Genomic DNA, 20,937 nt, shown 5'->3' on the forward strand with positions numbered 1-20,937 from the left:
ACAATGACACATATATCCAAGATTTTCATTGTGTTGAAAATGTGAACAGCTACATTCATGGGGACTCATCCTGAGTTTTGGATGCATTTTCATTCACTTGGCCTGGAAGTGTAAACAGAAAAAGCTACAGAAATCTGCTCGAAACTGGTTTAACACCAAGGATGAAATTTCAAGCAAAACAGATCCGAAAATACTCTGATCTACTCTCCATCCACAAACACCAACATATTTTATTGGGATTTTATATGACAGACCAACATCACGTAGTGCATACCTGTGCAGTGGAAGGAAAATATTTTAAAAATGTTCTACTAATAAAAATCTGACAAGTGTAGTGTGCATAAGCATTCAGTCCATTTACTCTGACACCAGTCAGAGTAAATCCAGGGCAACCAGTTGCCATCAGAATCTCCCTCTGAATTATTTAAACCTAGAATAAATCCAATTGTTCTCTGAAGGCCTTAGAGGTTTGTTAGAGAAAAACAGTGAACACACAGCATCATGAAGATCAAGGAGCCCAGCAGACAGATCAAGGAGAAGTTTAAAGCAGAAAACATTATGCCAAGCTTTGAACATCTCACTGAGCACAGTTCAATCCATCTGAAAAAGGGAACCTACGAAGACCATTGATTTCAATTGACAGACCAGGCAAAGAGAGTATTAATCATAGAAGCAGCCAAGAGGACCATGGTAACTCTGGAGGAGCTGCAGTGGTCCACAGCTCTGGTGGTAAAACGCCAGATGACGTCTTGTTGGGACAGCATGTAGCATGTAGGTGGAGTATGTAGGGGACACAGCAAACATGTAGGAGGGGTTCTGGTCTGATGAGACCAAAATTAAGCTTTTTGGACCACATTAAAATTTATTTGTGTGGCATAAAACTAATACTGCACATCACCCTGATGGCGAAGGTAGTCAGAGTTGATGGAAGGAAGCATGGGGGTAAATAAATGGAAGTCCTGATAGAAAACATGTTAGAAGCTGCAAAATAGTGGGGATTGCAGTGGAGATTCACCTTCCAGCAAGACAACTTCCATTAAACATTCAACCAAAGCAACTCTCAGGCTCAGAGGTGGAAAGCTGGTAAAGACATACCTAAAGAGACTTGCAGCTGTAAAGATGGTTCTGCAAAACTAAAACTGATGTATTATTTTACTGCCTCCACACACCACTTTGTTTTGATATATCACAGAATATCCTAATAAAAACACACTCAAGTTTGTTGCTGCACCTTGATAAAATTTATTCTGTAAAGCACTTTATCTTTAGGGAAACTGCTAATAAATAAATTCAGTACTTTACCCACAGGTGTTTTACAATTAATGATGCTATTGTGCAAATGTTAAAACTCTTTCGGCCCAAGAAAGAGAACTTCTAGGATGGGAACGTAAGAGGAGCCCGTCATGATGCTAGTGTTTGTCACATAAACACACACTCGCCTCTGTTTTGGATTTTTTTCCCCCACACAACAAATTTGTTGTGACCTTTATATGTACAGAATTTCTCATGCAAAGATAATATTGCTAAATATTTATAACGATAACATTCATTTTTTTGGAAAATAAAACAGAGAAATGTTATTCATACTACTTCTTTAACACAAAGAGTTTTTATGTCAAAAAGAGTCTCAGACTTTAAATATGCACATAATATTTGACATTCACACAATTATTCCATTGTGAGAACCCAAGAACATTTTTAAAAGTCAAAGTTCCAGTTCTGTGAAAGACTCCCCAGTTCGCTTTTTGACCCTTTAGAGTCTGAGAGGCCAGTTGCCTGAGACCCTGCTGTGATCTCCCCGGTGCCCACAAGTCCTGTGGAAGAATGCCAAACCAGCAGCAGACTTAAACCTGAAGTAGCTCCAGACCGACACAGTGCCTGGTGATTGTCTGTTCTGCTCAGAGGAGAAAGCAGCCTCTTGACCTCCGATTTGTCTGACTGCAGGCCACCCCCATCGCGGATTTACGCGATGCTGAACGTCAACAGCAACACTGTGGTAAGGCAGTGTTCAACGGTGCACCGAATGAAAAGTTCAACTACCAAAATAAAAGAAAAACATATTAGTGAAATTTATAATAAAGTAATTGCAGAAGCTAACCTCCACTCAGGACTGTTTCCGGAAGGTGAAAATGTCCCGTTTTTTGCAGCCTCTCTTGCCGTCCAGCAGGGGTGTGGGGGTGTGGTTCGGAGAGGACGACGGGGAGGGTGAGGAGGGCTGTGGGGTGGAGGTGCCTCCATAGGGGCAGCTCTGTAAATCCGGGTGTTCCCCTGAACACTCCACGGTGGGGATGTAGCGGCTATCCCACATCCCTGGGCCACAAAGCTTGCAAAGGTCATGCAGACTGCAGGGGATCCTGGGAAGAAGGCGGAACTGGTAGAGAAGGCTGCGGGCCTGGAAAAGAGGAGCAGGAGAGATTAAGGTAAAGCAAAAATCAAGGAGAGACACTATGGCATGTTTAAAGAAGGCAAACATTGCAGATACATGCACTGAAATAAATCAATGCTTGCGTTATCTCTTGGCGACAAGATAACAAAAAATGTCAAGGTCAGTCTCATGAGTTTTATTTGGCGATATCTCAAAAGGCTTCCATGCCTGCTGTTAGGTTATCACAAGTATAACTCCCAGGCATCAACAAAATGTTTTCCACCCGCTACAGATAATTAATCCTCTGCTCGGCATCACAGCGTCCTATTCTTACTCTGCTGCAGCGTTGGGCAAGACTTTTTTGGTGCAGACAAAACTGAGTTTAAATTATACGTCTCCACACTGCTGCAAGTATAAATACTGAAGCTGACAATGAATTGAGGGTAGATATTTCTGCAGGAGACAGGCTTTAAATATGAAACCTACAAAATCTGGATATCTGGATGCCGTTTTTTTCATCTTTCCTCTAAATGGCTGTAAACTTAGTGAAGACCCACGTTTAGATGAAACGACTCTTATGAAGGGATTTGGATCAAACCAACCCTGAGGTCAGGGAAAGTTGAAGTAAAATTTTGCAGTTATTTTGAATATCATTTATGCTTTGCTTGCTAGTTGAAAATGTACAAATAGAAGTAACAGAGACAAAAAGCAGCAGCATTACCTTGCGTAGCACCAGCTCTCCATTCATGTGCATGGAGAGATTACTGAAGTGCAGCAGCATTTGGTCGGTGGCAAGCTGCTGCTCCGTCACGTCCTCCCCATACAGGACAATGATGGCCACGCACAGGAAAAGGTGGAAGTAGTCTGTCTACAAAGACAGAGAGTGGGGTCAAAGGCAGAAGATGAATGCAGCAGGATGTTCACACTTAGTAACTATATGAACTGTGTCCAACAAGCGTGACAGACCCTAAAAAGAAAACGCTGTGTAAAAAAACCAAACAAAAACCCAGAAATACAAAGCTTGGTTACTAACGCTACTAACGTACTTTAATGGAATAAAATAAAGTCATAGTAAAAGTTACTGATTAAAATTTAGAGATTTTCCTGCATGGGCAGAGGTGTACTTTTAACTAGTAACACGTAACAAATCTGAGGATGGGAGGTTTTCTGTCACTATACTGAATTCAATTTATTTAAGTCTGGCTCTCATTCAAATGTTATAGCTAGAAATTTAGATTCAGTGAGGTTTAATAGTTGAAGTCTAAAAAGAAAACTGCAAGGTCATTAGTGTAATCTCAAACATATTTATTTTTAAATAAATCTTATTTTTTTGCATTCATAATAACTTGAATGAAGATCTGTGAGCAAAATATGTAAAAAAAAAAAAACAAAAAGACAAAACATTGATGAACGGATTGATTTTTTTAATGTCTTTTTTGAAAATATTTTGCTACTTCTCTAAAAACAAACTCCAATGCTGGCCACATTTATTGGTAAGTAACAAAGTTACACTGATGAAATAAGGGAATCCAACCTTTGATTTAACTACCTTTTTTAGTTTGCAAAAAAAAACATCCAATTAAAAAATGATGTTTTAAAATGACCAGTTGGCACCCCTGTTGTCTTTAGGAAAGCCTTAAGGTTTCTCCTACATCATTTAACAAGGCTGTAGCTCACAGAGTGAGGGACCTTTGACCAGTTCTTATTGCAAACTCTGTAGATCCTCCAGAGTCCTGGATCCTCGCCTCTCTTCAGTTCTTTTCACAGGGTTTCTTTAGGATTCAGGTCTGGTTGTGTCTGGTCAACCATTTTTGTGACCATTTGGACATTACCGATCTGCGTATCAGCGTAAGAATGTGTGTGCTTTAGTGAGTGTGACTGGGTGAATGCGGCTACAGTGTAAAGTGTTTTGAGTGGTCGATATGTGCCAGAAAAGCGCAATGAATTCAGTCCTTTTGCCATTTACTAGGATTATCCTTTGAAAAAACAATTTAATACCCATTTTAATGTTTTCTATAAGAGGAAAAAAGATTTTTATTCACAAAATTTAGCTTTAGTCAGAAGCTCAATCTTAGTTGAGCAACTGGTTCTCTAGCATAACGATTGTTTAATTAGTGCTTCTGCAAGTTTCAATAAGGACTCATTGCCTCGCTGCATTATGGGGCCAGTACTTTTCTCCCAATGCAATACCACTTGAATTCCTCAGGGAAAACTACACATAGAACAAATGAATGCAGTCAGCCCATAAATGAATAAGAAAAAAAAAAACAATGGGAGAGGCAATAAATAACCAATCTAAGACCTAGTATAGAAAATGTGCCCATATTTAAGACTTTTTATTGCCCTAAAAATATAACCGTTTAATTTAGGGGTTTTAATGAAAAATTAAAGGTTGAGTTTTTCATTGTGAGGTGATGCTGCTGAACCACAAGACTAATTGACTTTAATGGGGAGGGGGTATTTGTGTGTAATTCACCAGCATTTCGATTCACATCCTGCTCCTCTAAAAACAGACCTACTGACAGTTGGTCTATATACTGTAATTCACACGAGAACAGCAGAAAACAATCAGTTGAAACCCATTATGACATGAAACATCCTCTTCACAGAAAAATCTGATATCAATCAGAAATTCTTGCTCAAAGCCAATCGGCTGCATGACTTTTAACTGTCTAACCCGAGGTTTCACACAAACGCACATTATCTCCTCCATAAGCCACCTGTAGCTGCAGATCCGAACATCTCGCAATGTGTTTGAACAGCTGGCATGAAGCAAAGACTTGGCCTCGGCGAGCGTTAAAACACGGGGTACACATCATGGCTACAGGTTTCTGCCGTTCCAAAAGATGCAGAATGGGTGGATTATCTTGCGCTGGGTAAAATTTAAGTCTGCCAGCTCCGTTTTAAATTTATATTTTAAAAAACAAACACGGTTGTGTAAAAAGCTGAAGGACTGTGAATTATGCAAAACTGGTTGGAAATCCAACCAGTTTTTAACCAAGTGATTAAATTCCTTTAAGTCTTAACAGACATTTTACATCCACTCAACAGGATTACATGACTCTGTGTTGACGGGCTTTAAATGAATAATGTGCTTTTTGAGCTTGCAGACTATGGTGATATTTCATTCCTGCATGCTTCCTGCATGAAAAATCAACACACTCTAAACCGTACTAAAAAACAAATTACCACTATATTCCTCTGTATCGCTTTCCAGCGTATGCAATCCTCTTCTTTCTAAGTTGTGTCTGCAAAGGAGCAGTTTGGACTTTGTCCTGACCTGGTAGTGTGCCCAGCAGGCCTCCCACATGTGCAGCGCTTCTGTGTCAGGGAACTCTCTCTTGAAGCAGAACAGGATCCAGCGGTGGCAGAAAAGCAGCTGCATGCCGTCCTCTCCGAGTCGGGTCAGGTGCTGGTGGAAGCGCGGCAGCATGAGGCGCAGCACCTCCCGCAGGTACATCTGCAGGTCAACAAGTTATTTTCCTGTGCTCTGCAGAGGAACCACTGGCTGCTCGTTGGACCCTCATGTCTGCATATATGCTGTGGTGATTTAACAGGATTAAGCCCTGGATGACCGGTGTGTCCTCTGACCTAATACTACCCACAACCCATTCTTTATGTACAGGTTTATGACAGGATATTATGGTCTGTTCGTGCAATGTTTTGTCTGAATGTGTCAGACATCACGGCGACTGTTTCTTGGCTGTTTAAAGATATAAATAACTGCACCCTTTCCGGGAATCAAACCCAAGACAACTGCGTCCTTGACGTTTAACATGGGGCGCCTGCTCTACCAACTCAGCCACCAGCAAACCGTCTGCTTTCAATTTTATTAAAATAATGACCCAATTACATAATTACCTAATAATGTATTAGTGGTTTAAATTTACAAACATTTGAAACAAGTCATAAAACAAAATAATGAGAACATCCTCTGCACCCAGTTTACTTTTTTGTAATACACATTTTAACCACTCTGTTATCCATACATTCTTTATCTATTATCTTTTTACGCCTGTGTTTAAATTATCTAAATATCTCTGCGTGTTTCACAAACCCTAACGTTGGGCCAACACCGCAAATTTAGGTAGGAGCACAATATAAATGGGTGAAAGAAAAACACTGAAAAGCACATTGTAGACTTTAGATAAGGTTAAAGGGCTACTATAAAACACGTCAATCATTTACTATTTACCATAACGAGGGGGTCTTTGAAAAACACACCGAAAGGTTAAAGTGCAAAGTCCATCATGGAAAGGAGACATCTTAAATTTTCTGTTTCAAGTCTCTACACGACGGCAGGATTCATACCCCTTTAGCTTTCTCACATTTTTATTTTACACACAAAGATCTGAAAAGAGTTGGAAGCTCTTCCATTCAACCCCTTCCACTCTGATATCCCTAAATAAAATCCACCAGTCACCTAAGGAGAGCATTAATCAGTGAAGCAGCCAAGAGGTGCATGGTGACTTCAGAGGAGCTGCTGAGATTCACAGCTCAGGTAGAAGAATCTGTGGACAGGAGAACTTTGTTGCCACAAGCTCTGGTCAGATGACACCAAAATGTCACTTTCTGGCCAACGTGCAAAATGCTACATGTGGCAAAAAAGTAACCCTGCCCCTGAACACACCATCCTTATGGTGAAACACGGTGGAGGCTGTATCATACTGAGTGGTTGTTTTTCATCAGCAGGGACATTGATGGAAAGACTGATAGCACTCCATCCTGAGCAATCATGAAATAAACTGTGTTAGCTCAGCGCTCTCACACTCCGGTCATCTCGGGTTAAAAGTTCTGAAACTCTTAGATGCATCTCTGCTTTAACACACCTGGATCAGTTAATTATTTCATTAAGGCCCTGTTAAGGTTGATTTCATGCTGAAGAGATTGTCCAGACGTTTTCTTCAGGCCTGTTGGACCAGAGACGCATCTAAACGTTCGCGGGACACCAGCTCTTGGGTCTTGAGTTTCAGACCCTTGTGTTAGCAAAAGCCAATCCTGCACTACTAGTGCAGGATTGTAAAGTGAATTATGTTGCCCTGCTACATAAAATCCCTTGCTTGTTGATTTTACATTGATGTTTGTAGTTGCTATGTAACAAAGTGAAAAACTTCAATTGGTATGAAACGCTTTGCAAGGCGCTACATGTACTGCGTTTGAATGGCACAAAAACTGCTGCCGGCAGCCAACATAAATACTTATACGGTAAGAAAAAACATAGACCTTCCTACCAGCTGCCTCTCCATGTGTTCGTCTTGCGGGGAGCTGATGAAGATGGTGTTTTCCATGAGGCCGACAAAGCACCAAAACGTGTCACTTTCGTCCTGGATCTCGGTGAGCAGGGGGGCCACCAGGTCGGACATGCCCTGGCAGTAACCCATGTCGGGATTAAACACCGCATAGTTGAGCAGAATCCGCCTGGGGCAAGAACAAACACAGACATCTGAGCGCTGACGTAGCATCTGCCGACAGACCGTCTAACTTAACGGGACCAAACAGAAAAGGAAACCCCTTAAAAGTTTTCTTTCACACAAACACTCAGAATATCTTTCATTAGTAAAAAAAAAACCTCAACAATCTCCCCCCACGTTTTTCCCCTTCTAGCAACCAGGGAACTAATTACCTACATTATTTTCTTCCTTTTTTTTTCAAAGACCTGTTCTGCTTTAAAGAAAACTTCCCTAGTCATCTTCATGCATTTTTAACGGAGGTACAAACGCATCCCAAAACCCAGAGGACATTGTATTGTTTTGGTGCAGCCTTAGAGTAAAAATTTGATGAGTTTTTTAACGAGGCGGCTAAACAAGGACTCCAGGACCTTCAGCTCAGCAGCAGTTTGGACCTGAATGAACCAGATAAACATAGGTGTGACTTGTCAGCATTAGATAACCACCGGCTGGCTTCAGATGAAGAATAAGAGAAACACCAGGAGCCACCATGAGAGTCGCAAAATAACTAGTACGCTTTCTAAACCCTCTTGCTCCTCATTTAGAAAGCCATTAGCCCCAAGTATGAATCGAAAGTGCTCAGACAGCTTAGTAAGAGTCAATAAAGCATGAAGCTCATTTGCGGCTCCCCTAAGGTTCAGAATATGAAATTAACAGTGTAGTTATGGCTGTGCCTTGAGTCAATGAGTGAGGATGACGAGCATAGAAGAGAGGGTGGATAAAAAAGAGGAATCAGTGATCTCCACAAGACCTCATGATCTCCATGTTTGGGTTATTCTCTCCTCTGAAGAATTGGTTGCTGCGGTCCATTCTGACCATGTCTTTATCCACCGTGAACTGGACCTTCCTCCAGAACTCGCTGTGCTCTTCCGGACTCATGGATAATCTGAGGAATCAAACAAATGGAGCAGAAACAGAAAAGGGAACTTTAATGTTTTTTTTGAAGCACAGTAATCATCTTAAACTGAGTTGTTACTATACCCCGAACAGCTGCTGCAAAAGCTCCCCAAAAATGTGAGCAGTGGACCTAAGTGTTCCTCTGAGGATACCACCACAGCCGCCCAGCCCCTCCTAGATGTTAGGGAGCATTAACAATGTTCTCTGTGTGCACTAATGTTCTCAGGTCCTAACAAGCAGAGGGGATTTAATTAACACTGTTTGTTTTCCATGTGGCCCCACCAGGAATAAAGCCCAAGCACCTGATGCAACGCCACGCAACTGTTTAGTTTGAGATGTGTTTGTGTCACTGGACCCTCCCCAGCCACCGTCATGCGGTTCGCTTTCTCAGGACTTTGGAACATGTTTGCATCACTTCAGTGGTTTTATGCTCTTGACAAGCAGGAATCAGCTAACCAAACAGTGCCTTACAAGTGTGTCGCTACCCTTTAAGCTTTTTCACATTTTGTCAAGTTACAACCACAAACGTCTGTGGAGCACAGCTGTGAAACCAAAGGAAAATAATCAAGGTTTGCACAGTTGTTCACCAATAAAAATGTGGAATGTGTGACATGCATTTGCGCCAGTTTACACAGGTATGACACTAAAATCTTTGGGTAAATTTCTCAAGCTCAGTCAGCAATTTTTAAATCACTTCACAAATTCGCAATTGGATTTACGCTTAGACTTTGACTAGGCCATTTTAACACATGAGACCCATTTAATCTAAACCACTCCCTTGTAGCTCTGGCTCTATGTTTAAGGTTGTTACCCTTCCAAACGGTGAACCTTGACCTCTCTTAAACGCTGTCCTACAGCCTCTTACAGGTTTTCTTCCTGTATTTAGCTCCATCCATCTTCCCATCAATTCTGACCAGTTTCTATCTCACTGCAGAAGAAGCGCATCCCCAGAGCATGATGCCATCACCGCCATCTTTCACAGTGGGGATGGCTTGTATGTTCAGGGTGATGTGAAATGTTTGTCTCCTCCACACCCATTAGTTTGCATGCAGGCCCAACAGAGCACCTTCTTACACATGTTTGCTCTGTCCCCTACATGGCCTTCTTCTTGCTAAAGATGTTCTGTTGCAGGATTATCCTACCTGAGCTGCAAAGATTTGCAGCTCCTCTGTAGTTACCATGGTCATCATGGCTGCTAGTTAACAGTTGCTCCATGTTCTCTCCATTTTCTTATGAGGTCTGAATACAAATTTAAGTCCAAGTTTTTGAATTTTTAACTGTAAAAATATTTTTTAACCATAAATAATTTTCCTTCAACTGCACATGTATTGGGTATACTGGAGTTTGAGGTTGTAAGGCGTCAAAATGTGAAAAGTCCAACAGGTACAAATACCTTAGGAAGGCACTGTAAGATATAATAAAAAAAAAACATAAAACGCCAGTCTCTTCATGTGCCTTTTAGCCGTTTACCATAGAGGGAATGGAACAAAGCCCATTGAAATTACTAACATTATCATGAATTACTGTAGACTATTTACAGTGATGTAATGTGTCTTCATCATGGTTTTTAACATTATTCCACACAGAGCATGAATAATACAAATCGCAACAATTTTAGGATTCTTAGTTGATTCATAATAAGTTCCTGAATTCGTAACGAATTCATATTTTATTCTTAGTCAGTTCTTCCAATTCTTGAGCAATCTGGAATTTGTGATAAACATCTTGAGCTGTTCAAAATTTTGGTGCCAAACTTCTGAATCCGAAACGTTCTTACATTCGTAGTTCATTCGTAGGTATCGTAACTGATTCTTAATTGATTAGTTGGCCTTTCTATGTGTTTTAACTGATTTGGGGATTTGTGAGGCATGGTCAAACCCACTCAGGGCCATAAAACCCCCTAAAACTGCCAAAATCTCTCTTCTGCCCTTGGAAAAAAAATGAAAAACTTAAGAAATGAGGAAACAAATGTATGAGAAAAATGTGAAAAACAAAAAAAAAAACACCAAAATAATTATGTTTTATTAAGAAATATAAAAAGAAGTGTAATGTTTGTTTTAAACTTAGTTTACTACATTTGATTTCCAAAAAAAAAGCACTTCAGTTTTTACATTTTATTGGCACTTTATATTTCACTTCACTTAAAACATTTTAATTTCTGAATATCAACAGACATCAATAACATTTACTGCTGCTAGTCCCTCAACATTTTTTTTTTATAATTTCTTGGTGGAAAATCCCATGAATTTTCAAGAATAGTAGCACATTTAAATGTAATTGTTTTCTGATTCTTATATCCATTCAGCATAGTGGTAGCTGCTTTCTAACTGATTCCTAACGTTGGTGCAGTATTCTCAATAGATTCTGGTAAATCGTACTGAATTCTTGACAATATTCATGTGAATCAAGCCGAATCTCACGGTTTATCTTTATCTATCCTACTTGTGTCGTAACTGAATCTTAGGGCGCCACATATTGGACCAGAAAATTAGCAAAAATACCAGGAATCCTACAATTTGTCAATTCTTGTTCCGTATTGTTCATGGTCTGTGTGGAACAGTGGCTTGAATAAGGTGATCTGAATCCATCATGAGGAGTTTGGACTCACTGATCCACCCAAAAAGAATCAGAGGTTTGTCTAAAAGAATAGTTTATAAATTCCTAAACAGACCATCTTTAAAGCAAACTCCTGTGGAGATGGAAATGGTTGTTTTCTGTCAACACTGAAGCAGCCTGTTTAATAGAAAACTAGAATTGATAAAATAATAATCATCACATGATCTGTGATCAGTGAAAATAATGGAGAGAAGTCAGGAAAAATCTGTACTGTTTTAAAACATGAAATTTTATATATTTTTTTCTTCTTGTGTATAAAAGCAAAACAAATTTGAAAGTAAAGAGCAAATAAAACAACCAGAACTCTGTTTAAGGGAAGGTTTATTTCTGCCTATCAGTAATGCTGACTCTTTAAAAATAGGTCTTCAGCTGAATGTTGCAGTTCCAACATATTTTTTTGTTTTGTATCAATAAAACATAAAAAGATTTTCTCGTCTGCATAAATCCACTTTAGTAATTCTAGATGATGACTTGAATGAAAATTGATTCATTAAAATCTTCTAGCCTCAATTGCTGCTGATGCTCCTTCTAACATACCTAATATCCAGGTTATATCCAATGGAAGCAGCACTCCTATTTGCAGCTGCTTAGTTATTGTTGTTAGAAGGACACAAGGTTAGGGAACAAGGCAAAAACCACACACTTGCACCCTTGCTCCTAATGATCACCCGGTGGCCCTGGAGGGCTGCTGGAGGCCGTCAGAATGAGAAGTCTAATTAGCCGACTACTGGTGCTCTCAAAACAATGATAACCTGTACAAAATTAAATCTGTCCAATTATCATCATTGTAACAAACAGCTGCAGAACGTGTGAAGATGAATGGCTTATCCTTGAGATGGAGATGTGCAGATAAATAAAGACTCTGGGATTGACTCATGTGTGTCTGGGTTTTGTCCGTGCATACCAAAGTTGTGGTTTTCTCCCCCCCCCCCCTCAGACATGTGGGCATGATCTGATCTGATAAGCGTTGACATGTTTTCTCTCCGGAGACCTTTTCTATCACACCCGGCACCTCCCCTTAACACCCCGCGCCTGCGATGGGAAGCCACAACAGACTTGCATATGGTTTATTGTTTGACTGACTGAGCATTTGGCAACCAACACCGGAGCTGTGTGTCTCGGGTGTGATTTCAATATGATTTCCATGTTATTGAACTGTGGTGCAGATGTTATCAGCGGGACATCTTCAAGTAAAAAAAAAAATATCTTACCGGTACATCTTAATGAGTTAGAACATAAGCTATTCATTGCATACACAGTTATATGTTTCAAGGGTTTGTCTTTGTTCATTTTGATGGTTATAGCTTACTGCTAAAGAAAACCCAAAATTGAGTTTCCTACAATATTAAAATATGACAAAACGGAGTTTTTAAAACACAAATATTGTGTTATAGCATACATAATCATGGCCAAGACTAATGACTTGGTAGTTGTCTGGCAGACAGTCATTGACAACCTCCACAAGGAGAGTAAGCCACAAAATAAATCAGCTGTTCACAGGGTGCTGTACCCAAGCAATTTAATTGAAAGTTAAGTGGAAGGAAAAGCTGTGGTAGAAAAACATGTAAAAACTGTGCAATTGAAACCATTGTGGAGCAAACACCACTCAAGAATTGACTGACTACAGGTCCAGTCAGCTTTTCAAGAGGCACAACAGACAGACCCAAGCAGGACAAGGGCTACAACTCCTGCATGAGTTGTGTTAAACGATACCTGAACCCGAAACAACACAAGACATGTCTTAGTAATAAATAATTTTGGGGGGTGAACGCAGTCATTCAGTAATAATTAATATTACGTTAACTTGAAGATAAAATGTTTGCCTTTCAGTCTGCTCTGGTCCTCCTTCCATGCATTTTTCATTGCCGACTTATGACCGTATTTCATGCAAAAGGAGCCCAGGCCAAGTATTGAGTCGATGAGCTGTACAGTACATGGTTAAACTCAGTAGGATGACATTTCTATATTAAAGATCCCTTTTTATTGATCTTATATATTCCAGTTTATTGGAGAACAGAATTAAGTGTTTCAGTAGCTGTAACTCGCAATCATCAAATGTAACAGAAATATATGCTTGAGCAACGCCACCCTGCGTGTAATGAGTCTATATGAAATATAAGTTCCACTTTATGAAATTAAAATAACTTTTCAATGATATTTGAATTTACTGTGATGCCCCAGCCTGTGTTGAGGCCCACCTGCTCTGCTGGATGTCATGATAGTGAGCTCGTTTCTGCAGCCTCCAGGCCTCCCTCTCCTGCGAGGTGGAGTCGTAGCTGTAGTAGTGAAGCAGGAAGGGCCACACCTCGCCTCGGATGGATGGGTCGATGCCGCCAAAGAAGATGGCCTGTCAAAGAAGGGGCAGGTGAGTGAATACAATAGATTTCTTACATACATCAGTAAGTTAAGAAAGGACGAAAGAAAGAAAGATAAATAAAGAACACGAGGAGGGGAGGGAAGACACATGGAAGTACAGAAGAAACGTGCAAAGAAAAGACGAAGAAGGACACAACATTTAGATGATGGGATTAAGTCTAAAATAAAAATATTTCTCCAGACTCTTACGTACTTTTTCTAACCTCAACCAGACCTGGAAAACACAGACATTTACCTTCCGCAGCTTGTACTCCTCCTCCACCTGCCCGCTGTGGTTGAGGTGACGCAGCCAGGTGGTGACGTCCACCCTCCGGTAAAGCCTCTCCTCCGGGTGGGTCTCGGTTGATGGCAAGGTCGGCATCTGGATGGAAAACTGCATACAGGACTTTTCGTCTGACACCTTCAGCATGAGTGAGGAAGAGGAATTAAAAGCTGAATGTAAACATCAATAAAACCTGAAGAAAGATTGAACTTTGTTCCAATATGACCTGGTCTTTAGGTTGGGTTTCCCTGCAGCCCTTCCACTGCTGGAAGACCTCAGCCAGCTTGTCCAGACCAGCATGATGAAAGTGAAGTATCTTATACTGGCTCTCCCTGCTAGCTATCACAAACTGGCCACTAGTGCATGGATCATCACTGCAAAAAAACAATAAATGATGCAAGGACAACTTCATAAACCAGCAGAAATCCCAAAGGACCCTTTTATTTGCTCTCTGCTGACCTGAAGAAGAGTCTCAGTGACCTCATGTTACCCAGGTCCACCCTGAAGACTCCACACAGCTGCTCCAGAGCCAGCAGCTTCTGTTGCTCCTCCCATCGCATGGCCTGCGACGGACAGCCGCCTTCAGAGGGGGCGTGGCTGTCCAGACTGGATGCAGAGCTCACAGAGTGGTTCATGGACTCCTCACACAGCTCTCTGCAAAATATAACAGAGCAATTGACAAGCTTCAAACTCTTGTGCCCTCTATGTGGAACAGAAACGTCACAGTCCATTGCAAAAGGCATCACATTATATGAACTTTTCCACAAATTGCTACATAAATCCATTAACTTTAATGTATTTTTTGCAACTGTTTTGATAGACTAACACTGATGCCCCTAAATAAAATCCAGTACAATTAACCCCATACTGACAATCATATTTTTATACAGGGCTCTACTGCTTTAAAAAGGTCGGTGCATTTCTCAAAAACCTGCTGAAAATATTTCACACATTCTCTATAAAAAAGCCAAATGCATAGAAAAAGATTTGTTTAGCTCTAAAACCTGCAAAACTAATAAAAGGTGTGTGAAATGTGTATGTGCAATAAAGAGTTAACTTTTCAAAATATTTATCGTACCAGACTTTTAAAACAGTTAATAATCAGAAGTCAACTATTAGTGAAGAGTGCATCTGTGTGTCATTTTATCTCAGAGTAAATTACGCCTGTTTGCAGTTTTTGACAAGCCATGCAGAGGTCACAGCAAACATGTGGAAGAAGGTGAACATTTTGACCTACATACAAAACACTCTCTGACAGAAAACAAACATTACATGTAACTGAGAAATTTTGGTAGCGGCATCATGCTGTGGGGATGCTTTTTCATCCATCTTCCATTAGCAGCCAAGACAGGGCTCCCTGTCTTGGCTGCTAATGGAAGATGGATGGAGTTAAGAAGAACGTTAGGAAGAAAACCTGTAAGAGGCTGCAAAAGACTGAAAGGCTTAAGACTGGGATGGAGATTAACCATCCAGGAGGACAGCAACCCTCAACGTATGGTCAGAGCTAGATTTGTTAGAGTGGCCTAGTCAAAGTCTAGACCTAAATCTGTGAAAACTTGAAAACATATGTTCACAGATGCTCTCTATTGACTTAGCTTGAGCTATTTTACAAAGAGGAATAGACAATACTTTCTACAAAGTATTGACGTAGGCAGCTGTATTCACATATTTACAATACCTTTCATATTTTTATTTGGTTTATTTTCCTTTCAATACAGTTACTCACCTCTTAGTGTGTGGAAGAATCCAGTCCAGTATGAATGCTCTGCGAGGCACTACAATGTTAATTTTTTAAGTACATCAGTAAGTCATCAGAACAAAATAAGTACATTTCAATAACTGCAAGTGAAAAAAAAAAAAACAACTGTTTTACATTTTGTATTTTTTTGTAGAAATAATTCCAAATAGCATGTAGAGTAAGACTGATGATGGAAAGAACAAATCTGCAGCTCAGGACTGCATCTGTGTTTGAGTCTTTATTACATTCTTCCAAGAGGTTGTGAATAAGAGGAATGCATGAAGGCTACCAAAGACACACACACACACAGTCCACCGTCCAATTTCCCTTGTCATTCCCCTCATGGCCAACATGTTGTTCCCGGTACTGAAACCTGAGCTGAGGGTTCCTCAGCGTGCAGGCGGAGACACACATACAAATACAGGGAAACATGCATAAAAACAAGGGAAAAAGGCAAAACCATGTATAGTACACAACAGCAAACTACTCCATACGAAGCTTTAAATCACTTGATTGCGCAGAGTCTCTTCCTTTCACACACATGTACACATAAGTGAATGAACCATAGCTAATGACCACCATGCACTCTCAAACACGTATCTAGACATGGTAAAGTGGAGAGAGAGATGAGTTAAACCCACTTACATTTGAGAATCAGATATCTGAATAAAGATTTTGAGCCCTACTTGCAGGGGAATCCACTAACAGGAATAGCAAAACCTAAACACCAGATGTTCCTTAATTAAAAAAGGCAACTTCACATAATCACATTATATCCCAAAAGTGTGATATGTTTTCCATTTTTGAATTTTAAAGGTTTAAACACATGCGGCAGATTGATGCTCAGACGACACGGTGCACCCGGTTTTATTTTCTCCACTCAGTCATGTCTGGCTAATCATTTCCCTGTTAGCAGATCGGAAAATAACATGCCTGATCAATCCAGGCTGCACAGCTTCCTTATGTTATCTGCTGATTTACTGCACTCCGTCTCGTGTATCACGCTGCAAAGCGGACCGTAGGGAGGACCGTATGGGGGGGGAGAAAAGGAACACAGGCACAGCGAGGTCTGCTAAGGGAGTTAAGCAACATGAAATATGGTAGGAGTCCCGTCTTCATAACCCCAGTGACTGTCAAGTTAGGAGTGTTTACAAGGGCCTTCAAGTCCCGTTAATTCCATCTGTCCTTCATGCTTGGAGCACATAAAAGTGCAAAAATAAGGGAATTGGCAGAAAAGCATAGATCACACCAAAAACTACCTTTAAAAGCTTATGTCAATTAGCAAGCCCATTCTGAACATTTATTAGACCATGCTGTGTTAACTGTAAACAAGCTGTTTTTATGTAGTCGAGCCCCTCTAGCTGGCAGGTCCCATCAGGCCAGAGGAAAATAAAACGGCCCTGAGGCCTTTCATCATAACACTTTTACTCTCCAGAGAAAAAGTGCTGCCAGGGCACCCTCAGAACCACCCTGAGAACCGAGGCCCCCACCCCCGGGACTTCCAGGTCGTTCATCTAATCCCTAAAAGGAACAGAGTGTCAGAGGAGTTCAGAACAAGAGGGGGGTGGTATGGGCACACTGCAGCCACATGCTGGAAAATGGTCAGCGCAGCTTGCCTGAACCCGTGATATCCCAATGATCTCAAACGGACACACATAAAGGTAAGATGGAAACTTCATCCTAAAGATTAATCTAACTTTACTTAAAAACAATTGAACTTAAAAAAAACATTTCTGCTGCAAGACATCTTAGGAATGGAAGATCATTTAAAACCCTTTGCAGAAGTATTCAGACTGCATGAACTTTTCACTTTTACAACAAACAAGCTTATTTTTGGAGGGATTTTTATGTGATGGACAAACACAAAAGGAGTGCATCATTGCAAAGTAAAGGATTAACTATTTTGACAAATCAAAATCATGCATCTCTCCTAAGACCCCATGGGTCAGTATTGATCTAAACCATGCCTTTCCAGCTCCGGTTGTATGTTTCTGATCTCCATCGTCCTAGAAGCTGAACCTCCACCCTGATCTTCAGTCTGCATGACTGCTCTGTATTTAGCTCCATCCATCTTTCCATCAACTCTCACCAGCCTCCCTTTCCCTGCTGAAGCAAAACATCCTCACAGCATAATGCTGCCACCACCTTGCTTACACATGGGGATGATGTTTAGGGTGATGTGTTTGCTGTGACCCCAACTTTAAACTTCTTATGGCTTTCTTTCAACAATGTTTTTAAATTCTTGCCACTTTTCTATAAAAAAAATTATAAAATAAATAATAGTTATCCAGCTAATTATTTCCTTGAGCTGTAGATCTCTGCAGCTACCCCAGTTACCTTGGACCTATTAGATTGACTTCTGTAGACAACTGATTGTGCTGGATTTTATTTTGAGCCGTCAGAGTAAATTGGGCTGAACACAACTGCACACCAACGTTCACAGTTCAACGTTCAAGGGGTATTAATACTTTTGTTTGTACCATCTACTGCTAGTACATAGTACAAACAAATACTGTACTACTTTTTTTGCCCAATGCAAAGGTTTTAAACCTCACTGTCTTTATACTTTGACTACTCAGCCAGAGTTCAACAGACTTGCAAAGGTGGTCCTGATCAATGCTTCTCTCATGGGTCAGAGTTAAGTGGTCTAAGAACAATGGTCCAAACTAAAACAGAGTAGGAGCAGAGTCCAAAGAAAAGACCTTACAGAAGTCTGAACTATTGATCAAGGCCGCTTTAAAAGATTACAAGACAGTTTGACTCCTTGGAAGCGAGTTTTGACAGAAATCGGGGATGGCTCTACACTTTTCTTCATTGTCTTAAATGTGAACTGCACTGATAAGTGTTTGCGAGCAGGACTCGCTTTGTTTTACAAAGTCAGAAGTCAAAACCATTGCAACCTAAATGTGCTGATTTTTAATCACATGTTCACGTTCCCTAAGTAAAGCCTAAGGAAGGCAGCACACACTGACGGCTCCATAAACTACAGTCAAACCTAAAAGAAACTTGTTAAGAATCTTGACAGACATTGCTGCAGATTTCTCTTTTGCTCTCTCCCTTCCCTCTCCCCTTTTCCTGCCCCCCATCCGCTCTCAGTCTCCCATACACGGTTCTTTCTCTTTGAATGATTCTAAGTGACATGTTTCCAGTTCCTGGCCCCTTAACAGTGTCAATTAAAGCAAGCAAGAGGGAGAAAAAGAGAGATTGAGTGGGTTCCAGGGTTTTGGCTGCCACTCCGCTCTCTTCAGCGCTCTAATCCAGAGAGCTGACATTCAGCCCAGCACAACAACCCTGGGAGCACTGGGAATCAAAGCGCCTCACACAGACTTTAGGAAGAGAAGGGGAAAAAGGTGGAGGAGCTTGTGTGTGTGTGTGTGTGTGTGTCTGTGTGCATATGGTGGGGGTGGGGGGTGGGGGCTGAGGGTTAATGCTCAAGTTCAAGAAGAGGAAAAGATGCAAAACAGAGAATAGCAGAAAGTGACAGAGGGGAAAAAATATGGCAATCTGAGTGCCAGAGAGCTGTAAAGACAGACTCTAACAGCAGAAAAGAGAGGGACAGAGTAAAGGTTAGAAGCTGCGAGGCTGCCAAGTCACACACTGACTGTGCTTACTGCTAGCTGGGGTCAGAAAGGGAGGTTAAAAATGCTTCAAAACACACGCACACAAAGACACACTCTCTGACACAGGAGCACACATTCTGGGCTGCATGTCAGGCCGAATAGTTGCATGAGGAAACAACCACGAAGGGAATCATAAAATTAAATGGCTCCGAGGTCCAAACAGCCACAGAATCACTGTCCAGATGGCAGCCCCTGATTACACAGCAGTCTGTGGAGGGAGGATGGGTTTTAAGCTTTGGTTGTGGGGGAATGACAGGTGATGTGTCTGTGAGCTGGTTGAAATAAGAAAAACATATTTCTCATGCCCCCACCCCCCCGGCCCGAGGGGCATTGGGCTGCAGAGCCCAGGGCCACCATGTGGCCTCAGAATAAAAACAGCACTAAAAGGCCTTCAATTATTTTCTTTCCGGCTCCACCTGCTGGACCCTCAGTGCAACAGAAGGAAAGACAGAATTTGCTGGATATTACAACAATCAGGGTTTCAGTTATACAGCCAGTCATTACTACCTTTTCATTTATTTGACTGTAATTTAAAACTTCCTCACCACAGAGAGAAAACATATTCAGATGAAGTTGGCTTTGTGGTGGCAGAGCAAATCAAAAGCTGACCAAAGCAAACACGTGCAACTCATTGCAAGAATTCACTCATGTTTCATTTTTGCCGCTTGATTAATTTAATGCAACTTTATAATCACTTATTACACATTTAATTTAAATCAGTTTGGTTGGTTATTCACTAATTTTGAGGCAGGAAGACATGAGCTGGATTATAGGATCAAAAAGAAACTTATGGCAGCTGATTCATATTTCTGCTAAGAATGTGTGATATTTTGCACATGTATGTCTGCAAATCTGTAATCTTTTAAGTGCATTTAAAGGCTCTCTGAAATAAAACAAGTACCCTGTCTTAAACGTATAAACGTTTTGGTAAGAAGAGTCTTGGATGAAACTTTTGCATCACAATGAGACTTCTTTGTGTAGAATAATCAATCCAGTGGAAACGAATGTAGAAATGCACAACTTCTCAATCTATAAAGTCAAAAAGCAAATAATTACAGTTAAGCAACACAAATTAAAGCTTAAAAAAGAAACCCAACATGTGTTTTAAATTCAAGCCTATTTTTAGACAATTTGTTAGATTTAAAGTGACAAAACAAATTTATTAATTAAACTAAAATCTTTTTTGTGTTAAAGTTTGTAACGATTTGAAGAAAAAATATTGGCCCCTAAAACAAATATTAATAAATTATAAAAAATGAACCACATTTATACTTTTTTTTTGGCAGAGCTATGAAAAAGAATTTCCTCCCTTACAAATTTATTATGTTTTTGGTTCTTTTTGTTATACTTGAATGTTTCAGATCATCAAAAATTGTTTAATACGAGACAAAAAGAACATGAGTTAAATAGAAAATGCAGTTTTCAAATTATGATTTTATTTAGTAAGTAAAAAAAATCCAAACCGACTCTATGTGAAGAACTAATTGTGCCCTAAATCTAATAACTGGTTCTGTCACCCTGAGCAGCAACATCAAATGTTTTTAATAACGTAACCAGTGTTTTGCTTCACTGTGGAGGAATTCTGGTCCACTCTTCTTTGCCGGATTGTTTTAATT

At 40.4% G+C, this 20,937-nt stretch overlaps 1 protein-coding gene across 2 annotated transcripts in view; it reads right to left on the reverse strand.

Moving 5' to 3' along the window:
* Positions 1-1,578: 1,578 nt before the first annotated feature.
* Positions 1,579-20,937, reverse strand: part of LOC124863936 (TBC1 domain family member 16-like) — a 30,901-nt gene continuing 11,542 nt past the window's right edge. Inside the window, exons 2-11 of one of the 2 annotated variants that reach the window (XM_047358510.1) lie at positions 15,690-15,738; positions 14,423-14,617; positions 14,190-14,337; positions 13,937-14,101; positions 13,524-13,672; positions 8,564-8,698; positions 7,597-7,783; positions 5,646-5,825; positions 3,087-3,233; positions 1,579-2,392 (exon numbers count right to left, since the gene is read on the reverse strand). In XM_047358510.1, the coding sequence (XP_047214466.1) occupies positions 2,105-2,392; positions 3,087-3,233; positions 5,646-5,825; positions 7,597-7,783; positions 8,564-8,698; positions 13,524-13,672; positions 13,937-14,101; positions 14,190-14,337; positions 14,423-14,598 (1,575 nt within the window). In that variant the 5' untranslated portion in view covers positions 14,599-14,617; positions 15,690-15,738 and the 3' untranslated portion in view covers positions 1,579-2,104. The remainder of the gene's footprint in view (positions 2,393-3,086; positions 3,234-5,645; positions 5,826-7,596; positions 7,784-8,563; positions 8,699-13,523; positions 13,673-13,936; positions 14,102-14,189; positions 14,338-14,422; positions 14,618-15,689; positions 15,739-20,937) is intronic. The other variant, XM_047358511.1, reaches the window with a different exon arrangement.

Source organism: Girardinichthys multiradiatus, chromosome Y (assembly GCF_021462225.1).
Source record: "Girardinichthys multiradiatus isolate DD_20200921_A chromosome Y, DD_fGirMul_XY1, whole genome shotgun sequence".
Taxonomy (NCBI): Eukaryota; Metazoa; Chordata; class Actinopteri; order Cyprinodontiformes; family Goodeidae; genus Girardinichthys; species Girardinichthys multiradiatus.